Below are 12,487 nucleotides of genomic sequence, written 5' to 3'. Positions count from 1 at the left end.
TAAACTTTTTCTAAAATGACCAATATGTCCTGAACGATTACAATCTTGGGGAATTCTATATATACCCCATTATTTGCAAAAATTAGTCAATGATTAGTAATCTTAATTAGAAAAAATCCTTTGAAACTCAAAAATTCCTACTCTCATTGTCAAGCATCATACACTCATTCTTTCTCACACTTATTGCTAAAATCACTTTGTAAGTGTGTTTGAGTATTCTTCTCATTAGGCTTAAGCTCTCTCTTGTTCTTGTTGATTGATATTATTTTACTAGAAAGCAAAGCTTCAAGTTTCTTTAGGAGACTTTGTTAATAAGTCTTCCTTACGAATATTTCATTAAGCCTTTGGGTTTTGCATTGTCATTGCAATACTCAAGGAGTACACATTGTGTTTTGGTTGCTAAAAATATTTTACAAATCATTTTAAAAATATCTCTTGTGCTTATCTTTGAGAAATACATTTTGAGATATTTGCTTAAGTGCTTAAGATCTTTGTTGCTATATTTTTGATTGATATTATCATCTTGACATAAAGATCAAATAATTTTTACAAACCAGTTTTGAATATCTCTTGTGTTATATTTTGAGAAAAATATTTGTTGAGATATTTGAAGTGTGCTTGTGATCTTTGTTGCTGCATTGTGATTGAGACTATTATTTTGATACAAAGATCCTATCACTTACACTCTCACGTACTGATTGCAATAGTTGCATAAATCTTTGAGAGTAGACACTAAGATCCCATTGAGCTTATCTTATCATATCATTCGGTAGTGTATTGATTTCATTGACACATAATCTGCTTAGTAGAGAAGCATATTGATTGTACGCAAATTTTATTGTGAAATTTGTTGTATTCCAAGCGTGGCCTGAGGGGGCGGTAATCCAGTCTTGTAAGGATTGTATATAAAGGTTGAGGTCAGCCCTGTGCTAATTGACCTGGTTGTTTAGGTGTCACTCCACTCATTAAGTGAGCTTATAGTGGTAATCGTTGTGCTTGTTAGCCAAGGTGGGGACTTAGGCAGTTTGCCAAACCTCGATAACATTTTTGGGTGTCATCTCTATTTATTGTTTTATTGTGCATGCTTAGCTAAATTAATTGTGCAGTTTAATTTCCACTGTATATTTATATTGATTTACTTTATCTGCACTAGATTAACCTTAGGCTTGCGTAATACTGCTGTTAGTAGATTAACCTAGGGGATAAAATTTGAAAATACCAATTCACCCCTCTTTTGGGATTAAGGTAAAGCTAACATTGGGTAACTAAAGAAAACGTTTAGAAACTTTTTTAAGCCCTCCTCTTATGGGCGAATCTTTTGTCTAAAGGGGCAAGTCCATAACTCATCCTAATTTACCCAATCAGGCAATCATCCATTCTCTTATCCTGTGCTAATTGTAGGACCTCAATTTTAGGAGGAAAATAATAAACTTGTAGGCTCAAGGCTTGGTTTTTATTTTTCCACCTAATTTTTATGATATTCAATAATAATTATAAAGTGGTGGTGCAAATAAACAAAAGAATACACATTGAGTAATTGCTTTTATCAATCCCATTGAATGAGTATATATAGGATATATATACAACAAACCCAACGACTTTTAAAAAGCTCTTATAAATGAAGATTTTCCCTTCCTATTTACACCACAAAAAATTATAAGATTCACAAAACCTTGTTTCAAAAATGTTTGTTCAATTATTGCATCTAGTCTTCAGTTCCATCATCTCTATCATCATATGTTAGAAATGTTGTCTTTAAAGCATTTAAATATTGAATAGTTGTATTGCCACTCCTTGGCGTTGGGAAGAGAATCAAGGTTTCTAAAGCAGTTATCTACTTCCTCCAAGTGACCACGAAGTACCCCTATCGTTAATATTCCTGACCAAATGCCGATGACGATAGTGATTGTCCAATAATCCCTGTGAGGAGTTGGGTGTCGGACATGGCACGACAAGAGGATGAGGCGTCCCTAGGCAAAAGTCATGGGAAAGTGATCTTTAGGTCTTCTATCCATCGAATTTTTTAAGCGAGTCCAATTAAATCTGTTGATTCTTTATTTATAGGAATGATTGTTAACATCATTGTACATGGACTGTTTAGTAGAGACATACTGGTTCCTCGCACCAAAAGAAAGAGATACAGAGTTAGAAATAAAACACTTAAAGTGTAGCACAACATGAAGTCATGACCAAACAAATCTAAGCATAAAGAAAAGTGCACAAATTTGCACTAAATTAAAAATTAACTTTTTTTTAAATGATTTCCTTTCTAAACTTTAAAAATAAAAAAGACATTATTTATCAAGAAATATACACAAAATATTATATGTAATATTGGAAAATCCATTTTTTCTCTAATATTGCGATCTTTGTTTCTCTCTATTAAAAATTTTTGGACCTTTTGTTTTCAATTAATCATATTCAAGAAGGGCTCTATCTCATAGAATCTTATGTTTAATATTGGACAATCCATTTTTCTTTACAAAATCCCTGGCAGAGATTGTTAGAAAAATTAATACACAAACAGGTGAGATGATGTTATACACCGAGTCACAATAGAATTAATGAGGTATTAATATGTTGAATTGTAGACTTAGACTCGAGATGATGAAGACTTAGATTTACCTTCGTTTTTTAAAAAAAAAAAAAAAAATCTAAAACCTATGTTAATGTTGCCATCAATGAAATGCAAGAAAAAAAAAATGCCTCTTAATTATTAAAGGCACAAATCCCTTCTTAAATGAAAAATGGATTTACAATAGTGTGTGGGTGTCTATATATATCTTGTTAGAGTGTAAATCTCTTATTACAACCTGGACGCCTTCATTCAAAAGAGGCTAGGTAGATTTTTCTCTGCCTCCTTTTGTTAATTGGGATGAAAAAGCACATAGAAAAAAGCTAATTTTAACTTAACAATGGTATGATACTTGTTATATAATTAAGAGTGTTCTTTTCTATTTCTTTTTTTTTTTCTTGCTTTCGAATTTTGTATTTCATTTAGAAAAAGCAGAACAGATTGAAGGAAAGATTTTACTTGGCTCTCTTAGCTTCCTTCTCCTTGTTAAGATAGAAATTTTATATATATAAAAAACAAAAAGTTGCATTTAAGAACCTCACCTTAAAAAAAAGTATAACTCAATCAAGCGACCCAACATCACTATTCTTTAACTCCTTCTTGAACAATAGTCCCAACCTTTATCAAACACATAAATGTTATTAAATATGAAATTAAAATACCCAAAAGGACAAGAAAAAGAAGAAAAAAAGAGAACTCACTTGACACAATAATAAAAGCTACCTTCTCATCAGGCTTGCTGAAGGAGTAGAGGTCTTTGAGGCGATGAACATAGTAGAAACTGTTGGTGGAGACGTTGGAAGCCACCAATCCAGCTATTTATGTTGAATTTTGAGCTGGAGTAGTTGGAAATCGGTAGCCACCTTCACCTACCTTGCCCACCTTGGCTGACTTCCACCCCCATCCATGGCTACAAATGAGATGTGTGTGTGTGTGGAGTTGTGTTGTGTGCAGAACACAGCTGCGTGGAAGAGTGTGTGAGGAATATAGTATTGAGAGAGAGAGAGAGAGTTGAGTTGAACAGTGGCTTCTCCTTGTATTTATTCTTCTAGTTTATAGTGAGATTGGTGTGCTCCGTGGGGGTAGGTCAGATTGGATCGAAAAACGTTATATCTAGTATTCTTTTTATTGTTTATATTTACTTGTGTGTGATTATTGTTCTTAGATCCCCCAACAGAAGCTGCTTTAAACCTTTGTTCATCTTTCTTAGGATGCTTTTTTCTTTGTCATGTTCCTTTGAATTCTTCTTCATCAAACACCCCATGTTTTTTTTTTCTTTTGTTTTTTCATTTTCATTTTTCATTTTTTGTTTTTGTTTTGCATTTTTTTTGTCTTTTTTTTGCATTTTGAAGTTGACTTTAAGTGTGTATATATGGGTTTGGAATTTCTTTAGTTTATAGAGAAAAAAGTTTGCACAACTCTGTTTCGAGCTTCCAATTCCACCCTACAACAACAACTAGGGAGGATGAGAATAGCAACTCAAGAAACACCGAAGTGCCTACCCAATCTCTTTAGAATGATTTTCGTTAAATAGTCCTTTTTGTTCGTTTCAAATTATAAAATTTTGTTTTTATTTTATGTTTTTTACTTTGTTTCTAATTTTTATAAACTAAAATGTTGGTTTTTTTACCCATGTTAATGTTTTCCTATGTTGTGCGGAAACGCCTAATTCGGGAGTGAGGGATTCTATCATGGGTTTCACATAATACATGGAATTTGAGTGAAAGAAGGCAACTGAAACTCGGGGCATGGGGGGCGGTGGTGCTATAGTGGGGGTTACAAGAGTTGTTTCTTCTACTGTATAGTGGCCCTTCCCACCACCTTGGCTTTGTGATGCCCTATTTGACTCATGTTTAAGACCATATCCCATATTATGAGCATCAAAGTTGAAACCTAAACCATTCTGCATGAAAGAAAAGAGCTTTGTTACTTAAAGAATGACTAAATAGGTTTTATTTACAACATATGCTAGCATAAAAGAAATTAAGTGAGAGGAAAAAATAAAAATAAAAATAAAAATAATATTATGCACCAGTTTTGGATTGAGAATTGAAAGGAATGTTGTAAGTATGAGCCTTAGTCTTGCACTTATCTTACCATTGAAAATTTATGTAGTTTAGAAATTTAGATTTGGTTTAAACTTACTGATCAACCCCATCTGCCTCTAATTAGAGTTTTCTTGTTTTTATTTATTATTTTTATTTTTATTTTTATTTTTACATTTCAATGTATCCATGTATTTTTATTTTTAAAAAGGGTAAATTTATTAAAGGAGCGACAAGCAAGAAGCTTAGATCCTCCCGAATGATGGAGAAGAAAATAGAGGGGAGAGGTGAGTAAAATCACCCTCCTAAATCATAACAAATACAGGAAAACTCTTCCCAATACAGATGGGACAAAAGAGAATTGGACCTAATCCAAAAATGCAAATTTGATAGACATTTATTGTGCACTTTCGTGGCTGTGGAAGGAAAGGAAAGGAACGAAACAATGTATCCATGTATTATTGGGTGTAGACAACACAAAATACTACTAACACATATAAACTCCCACTAGAAGTGGAAAATCCTTGATTGCATTAATAGTCAGAGTTGCTTGTATTCTTTCCAATCCCTATAGTCATTGGGCCAGGTTTGAGTCAGGCTTTTTCAATCCTAAGCAATTTTGATTCACATTATTTGATGCATTTCAAAGCTAGGATTTTTTAGGCGGCTTATACTTTGTTCAAATCTACATAAATCAATGTTCAAACCCTACCTACACTCCCAAATGACCAAGCAAAAACAATATCAAGTTAGTTCCACCTCATGGTTGAAAGGAAATAGGACTAAAAATCATCATTTCTAAATTAATCCAAAAGAATTGATTGGATGCTTAAAGCTTTTAATTTTATTTTATTTTTTTCAATTTCATTTTTTGTTTCAAGGATATTAGGCCACCCCATAAGGAATCCTTCTTTGTAACTCCAATCATGATTTTGATACAATTCCCTTTGCTTAAAAAGTGCATAAGCATTATGTGTCAAACATTAGGAGTTGCTCATATAGTTACCTTTGATTTACTATTCCTTGTTCCTTCTCTCATCATTTTTTTTGATAGCAGAAACAATTTGCTATAAGTCACTCCTCCCAGAAGTTGTTTCTCCCAACTGCACAATACAAAGCAAAAGTTGTCAACCTCACTACTCAAACTAGTGCAGAAGAACACAACCAATTTATAAATCCTATGAAGGTTGCCTAGAAATTGTGTTGCTTTGTATGAGAAAATGATAATATCTACTTTTCTTGCAACATACAGGAAAAGTTTCGTGAATACTAATGAGTTTCCTATTATCACATATAAAAAATCATCAAATTCATAATTTTGTTTAGTATTTTATTGAGTGTAATTCTAGAAGCAATTTTTGCCCAAAATTCCATCATCGAAGAAAAATCCATGTATTATGAACCAAAAATAGAAATGAAATATAATAATAATGCATAAGTGAATTGAACACCAGTGCACTTTTTTATTATGTTAAAAGTCATATCTTTCATTATGGAAAATAAAATCTCTTAGATCTCTCACCATTTCCATTTTTGTTCATTCTGCAGCCCTTTTCCCAACATGAACACTTCATTGTGCACAGCTGCATGGCAAGCATTTATAGTTACAACAATTGATAATGTGCGAAGTTAAGAGGATATATTTGCACATATGAGATTAAAAATTTTCCAAAGAAAAGACGAGATGTTTCTCCTGGTCTCATAATCAACATGTAACCTACAGATTAAGGATATCAAGCCTAGAAGTAATAATCATAATGAAGATTAGGTAGGAACAATTTGCATATTAAAATTGAGCAAACACACCATTATTTTAGAAATATTTACTAGGAAGAAGCATTACCATGCAGTTCAAGCGCATTTGATTGTAGAGAAAGCCACATGCTTTCATGGTGATAAGCCAAATACCTCATATTAGCAAATCAAGTTTGAACTCATCACTACAAATCTAATGGTTAAATTGAAAACTTATAGCTCATTTAGATCTCTTGTATGGAAAAGGGAGGAGAACCCCCTTATCTAGAATATGAATTTCAAGGTTGAGTTGCATGAATTGTTTTGTGAAGAGAAACTACTCCAACTTGACCTTTATATAGACAAGTAAAGGGGTGGTGGTAAAGTTGCATGGAACAAGGTGAGAACAGCTGTTCATAGCTAGAGCAAATAGTTGTCAATCTCCCAAATAAAAAAACAAACTTTTAAGAATATCTAAGTGATTTACTTTAAAATAAAAAATTGATTAGCTGGAACGCATTGTCCATTAAAGATACTCTATTACAAAGAAAACAAATTTAAAGAGGATGCGAAAGTTGCACGTGACAAGGTCGCAACTTTTATTGAAGTCAAGCCAAATGAATATAAGTCACCCAAAATGCAACGACAAATTCACTGCACGTGGTATATATTCAAGAAGAAGAAAATTTTACGTCTAACAAGATGAAAAAACTTCTTATGGTTGAGGAAAATAGTCATTAGCCATGCAAAAAATAGTGACAAATCTACAACAAAAGGGCCAAGACATTCATATTAGAAGAATAAATTCATTAGGTGGAGTTAATTATTCATTCATGGCTATTCTTAAAAATTTTTAAATAATAATTGTTCATTTAACTCCACATGTGACGCATTCAATGTCCTAACTCTTTTCACACATAGTAGGTCCCAAGGATGAATAAAAGACGGTTGCATTATGTAGCTAGCAATCAACGTAAAACTTGTCTCTATGATATGCATTGTACTAATTTTTCATTGGGCCATCCGCTATGAGTGACGCACTATACTTATTTATACCAACTAGGTTTAGTGAAAAATAGGCAATAGAGGATAGACCATCACCTTAAAGCAACGGGTCATGTTGGCGCTTGGGTGCGAAGTCAAAAATGCAAGACTTCTTCCATCATTATGGATGAAGGTGGGTAAAGAAATTAGTTCAAGAGATTAGGTTTAGATAAATAACTTGGAATATAGGGACATTTATAGGTAAAAGCTCAGAGATAGTTAGACACGATGATTAGAAGAAAATTAACATATTTTGCCTTCAAGAAACTAAGTGGGTAGGAGAAAAAGTTAGAAACTTTGAAAAATTAGGATTTAAAATTTAGCACATTAGAAAAGAAAAACATAAGAATGGAGTAAAAATCATTGTAGACAAAGACATAAAAGTTAATGTTACAAATATGGGAAGAATAGGAGATACAATCATAAAAATGTAGATAGTCTTGGGACAAGAGATAATTAATGTCATTAGTACCTTTACTCCTCAAACCTTAAAAGACAATTTTAGGAAGATGTGAATACTATTACCCAAGGATTAATGAGGACAAAGGAAATATGCATAGGAGGTTACTTGAAATGGATACATTGGAAAGAATAATAGAGGTTATGAGAGGATAGATGGAGGACATAGACATGGAGATAAAAAAACGGATGATATGATCTTAGTGCAAAGAATACACGCTTTCATAAAAGAGATGAGCACTAATAACCTTTAAGATCGAACAAAATAAAAATCAAATGTATATTTTTTATTAACTAGGAGGGTAGATCATATGTCATATAAATTTAACTACACAACATATAGTTTAAGTTAGATATATATATTTAAAAATGGAAGAGAAAGGCTAATGTAAATCATTGCAAGAAAGGCTAACAAAAATCATAGGAGATAGTGTAGATAGGAATAGGAATACTCTTTGGAGTGAGATAGCTACCTCTATTAAAAATACGGAAAAAAGAGGTTTTAAGTGCATTTAGGGGGTGGGTGGGAGGCAAAGCCCCTTATGGTGTGGTAATGGTTTAATTTAGAAGGATTTCTAGTGCTACAACAGTACTAGGGTTGGCTCCTTACGACTCTCCTTTTACCATTGAGGATAGATAGAAACAAACTGTCACAAAATATTTTAAACCCAATTCACATATCACCCAAAATGAACGACAAACTTTTAAGAATATCTAAGTGATTTATTTTTAAAAAACAAATTGATTAGCTAGAACGCAATGTCCATTAAAGTTCCTTTATTATTAAAAAAAAACAAATTTAAAGAGGACGGGAAGTTGCATGTGATGAAGTCACGACATTTATTGAAGTCAAGCCAAATAGGTATGAGTCACCCAAAATGCAACGACAAATCCACTGCACATGGTCAAAAAGACAATTTGTTAGGTGAAACTACTTGTTGATTCATGAATATTTATATTCAAAAATATAATAAAGATGAAAAAAATGCATATAACAAGTTGAAAACACTTTTTATAGTTGAGGTAAATAGCTGTGAGACGTGTAGGAAATAGCGATAAATCTACAAAAAAATTTACCAAAGCATTTATATTAGAAGAGTAAATTTATTGGGTGGAATTAATTATTCATCTATGCATATTCTTTAAATTTATAAATATAAATTGTTCATTTATCTTTGCATGTGCTACATTCAATGTCTTAACTGCTTTCACACTCAACTAGTCCCAAGCTCGAGTAAAGGAGAGCTGCATTAAATAGCTGACAACTTGCATAAAACTTGTACCTATGATATGAACTCTACTAATTTTTCGATGGATCAACCCTATGAGTGACATACTACACATATTTATACCATGTTGGCATATTGAAAAATGGGCAAGGGAAGGCTAGGTCATCACCTCGAAGCTTGTGTCATTTCGGTGCTTAGGTGTGACATTGAAAATACGAGGCTTCCCACATCATTGTGGAAGTGGGTGTGGACGTGGGCAAGTAAAGAGAATAGTTTAAGAGACTAGGGTCAGATTATTAGCTTGGAATATAAGGACATTCACAGGTAAAAACTTGGAGATAGTTAGATACAATTATTAGAAGAAAAATTAGCATATTTTGCCTTTAAGAAACTAAGTGGGTAGGGAACAAAACTAGAAAAATTAAAAAATTACTCTTTAAACTTTGTTGACCTTATAGGTCAAGCTCGGTTTTGATTATAACAAATACTCATTATATCTAATGAGTGTTTGAGATTATGTGCAGGAACCTAAATCGTCAAGATCAAGATGCACATAGACAAAGTGAAGATTGAAGACCAAATCACTTTATAATTGTAATATATATTTAAGTTGCATAATTGGTCTGTTATAGTAATTAGGACTTTATTTGTAATAATCATCACACACATCACATGCATGGTCTAATAGGTAAGCTCAGATTAATCAATAACTAAAACTGACCTAGAAAAGACCCTAGGGCACTCACCTTTGCACTTGTTTGTGTTAGGCACTTGAATAGGGTGAATGTGTATTAAAACAAGACTGAAATGCACAAGTTATGCACTTTTGGTCGACTGAAACATATAGTTCATTCTGGCCCGGTCGATTGAACCCGGTTTGGGTCAACTTGTTGACTACTGTCCGGTCGACCAGGCCATGATAGTTCATTTTACCCTGGTCGACCGAAACCCCTTGAAGTCAATAGTTTGACTTCCTAGTTGATCGAAAGACTTTTGAACTACACCAACCTGGTCGATCGAGTTCCCACATGTGGGAATCCAACGGTCTGGTCGACCGACCAGTTAGTTCATTTTCACCCTGTTTGACTGAACCGCGCTATTTTGGAAAAATTGCCTTAGACTTACCTTTCCGGTCGACCGATCCTGAAGTTCAAAATTGGCTCGGTTGACCGAACCATAAGAACTTTGGTCGACCGAAAGTCTATTGGTCGACCGGTGCTCTCGGGTTGCTCCGAATTTTTACTATGGTTAACTATTTTTTAATAAGGTTAAATTTGCTAAAACGTCATTAATCTTTTCTAATAATACCAGCCTTGTCCCCAATGGTCATAATTCATGGGGTGTCTATATATACCCCTTCATTTGGGAAAATTAGTAACAAGATTAGTGAACACAATTAAAAATTCTCTCTCAAGAAAAATATTTTCTTTTGCTCATTTTCTTGCTCCAATCACTCATACTTACTCTCTTCAAGTTCTTAAATCCTCTGTAAGTTGATTGAGTATTTGTGTTCATAGGTTTGCTCTCCCATTCGTGTTGATTGATTTGATTTTAACGAGAGCTGAACCTAAGTGTTCTTAGTGAGCTTTGCTAATAAGCCTATCCTAAGAAGGCTTGCATTTAGCTTCTGAGTATTGCATTTGTGTTGCAATATCTTAGGAAGCTTGTATTTGTTTTTGGGTTGCAAAAACGTTTTCAAAATCACACTCAAATATCTTGTGTTATTTATATCGACATATTTTTGAAAAGATATTTGTGTTTGTGATATTGATCTTTGTTGCAATATTTATTCACTTACATATCATTTGCTGAATACAAAGATAATATATATTTTGCAAACCAAGCATATACACTATATTCGTGATTGAGATATCCTATTGATTAATATACTTGAGACTTGCTTGATATCTTTGTGAACCTGATTGATTGAATATCTTGAGATACAAAGATTGCTTGTTGACACTCTCACGCACTCATTACATAGATAACAAATATATTTGAGAGTTGAAATATAAGACCACACTGAGCTTACAAATTAAATCATCTTGTGGTATATGTGACTGAGCGCATTTGGGTACATATCATGCCTTACACGAAGGCACAATCACATTACCATTATTAATTTGATTGCAAAATCTGAGTGTTTTCAGGCGTGGCCTGAGGGGGCGATAATTAAGCCCTGTAAGGATTGGTTGTAAAGGTGGAGGTCAGCCCTGTGTTAATTGACCTAGTTTGTTTAGGTGCCGCTCCACCCATTTAAGTGAGCAAGTTATAGGGGTAATCTTTATGCTTGTTAGCCAAGGCGGGGACGTAGGCAATTGGTCGAACCTCGATAACATTTCTGTGTGTCACCCCTACCTTACTGCTTTTTGGTACATGTGTGTTTGATTAAATTGTTTTATTTACTTTTGGGTATACATTTACATTATTTGCACTAGATTGACCATAGGGTTGTGAATATATTGGTGTTAGAAGAATGACCTAGGGCTTAAATTTTAAAAATACCAGTTCACCCCCCCTCTTGGGATCATGGTAAAGCTAACAAACTCTAGTACATTAGAAAAGAAAAGCATAAGAATGATGTAGGAATAAGTGTAGATAAAGGCCTAAAAGATAGTGGCATAGATGTTTAAAGAATAGAAGAAAAATTTAAATAGTCTTGGGACAAGAGATGATAAATTTCATTATATTTATCCTCCTCAAACCCTTAAGAGACAATTTTGGGAAGATATAGATAATATTTTATAAGGGATAACAAAATATTTCTAGGAACTTATTTAAATGGACACATTGAACATGACAATAAAAGTTATGAGAGGATACACGGAGGTCATATATATGGAGAAAAAAAACCAGTGATTTTATACTTTGTGAGGCCATATGATCTGATTACATATAATAAATGCTTTCATAAGAGAGAGGAAGGACTAGGTAATCTAAAATGTATAAAATGTGTCTTGGTTAAAGAAAAAAGGCATAAGGACTGATGGAGAATTTACTTTAATAAGTTTTATTAATGGAAACCAAGTAGAAGCCTTAAAATTTGGAAATGAGGAAAAGGCTAAAAATTTGAAATTTATTTGCAGAATTAGAGTCAATGAAGTTAATATTGCATTGAAAAGATGGGTAATGGAAAATCTATAAGACTAGATGACAATTGAAGTTTGGAAATGCTAGGTGTAATGGAATTATTTGGTTAATTAATTTATTTAACACAATTATAAGAATGAAGAAAATGCACGAGAAAAAGACTAAAAGTTTGAGATTTATGCGCAAAATTAGAGGTAATGAAGTTAATATTGCATTGAAAATATGAAAAATGGAAAATCTATATGACTAGATGACAATTGAAGTTTGGAAATGCTAGGTGATAATGGAATTATTTCCTTAACTAATTTATT

The 12,487-nt window shown here is 33.0% G+C and overlaps 1 protein-coding gene across 9 annotated transcripts; it reads right to left on the bottom strand.

Moving 5' to 3' along the window:
- Positions 1 to 1,529: 1,529 nt before the first annotated feature.
- Positions 1,530 to 6,685, bottom strand: LOC131144182 (uncharacterized). 9 transcript variants are annotated; one of them, XR_009133762.1, is made up of 6 exons: positions 6,464 to 6,685; positions 6,143 to 6,203; positions 5,627 to 5,723; positions 3,277 to 4,478; positions 3,118 to 3,193; positions 1,530 to 2,111 (listed from the first exon to the last, which is right to left on the bottom strand). XR_009133762.1 is itself a non-coding variant. In XM_058092645.1 (4 exons), exons 1-4 carry the CDS (start codon positions 6,531 to 6,533, stop codon positions 4,185 to 4,187), a joined length of 522 nt encoding a protein of 173 aa, XP_057948628.1. In that variant the 5' UTR covers positions 6,534 to 6,685; the 3' UTR covers positions 1,530 to 4,184. The 9 variants fall into 9 exon arrangements, 1 of the variants encoding a protein (XP_057948628.1); XR_009133763.1 differs by having other exon boundaries at positions 3,299 to 4,478; XR_009133761.1 differs by having other exon boundaries at positions 1,530 to 1,970; positions 6,464 to 6,676.
- Positions 6,686 to 12,487: the final 5,802 nt, after the last annotated feature.

The sequence above is a fragment of the Malania oleifera genome, chromosome 12 (genome assembly GCF_029873635.1).
Source record: "Malania oleifera isolate guangnan ecotype guangnan chromosome 12, ASM2987363v1, whole genome shotgun sequence".
Taxonomy (NCBI): Eukaryota; Viridiplantae; Streptophyta; class Magnoliopsida; order Santalales; family Ximeniaceae; genus Malania; species Malania oleifera.
Note: the sequence above shows the minus strand (reverse complement) of the source record. Positions and strands in the feature narration are given on the sequence as shown.

Bases quoted from the DNA above. Each gene is read 5' to 3' on its own strand.
- LOC131144182 (XM_058092645.1), bottom strand. From the start codon at position 6,533: ATGAGGTATTTGGCTTATCACCATGAAAGCATGTGGCTTTCTCTACAA. The intron at 6,204-6,463 runs GTAATGCTTCTT...CTTGCCATGCAG, and splicing joins AAATGCGCTTGAACTGCATG to CTGTGCACAATGAAGTGTTC. The intron at 4,479-5,626 runs GTAACTATATGA...TCTTTCATGCAG, and splicing joins CAAGGAATAGTAAATCAAAG to AATGGTTTAGGTTTCAACTT.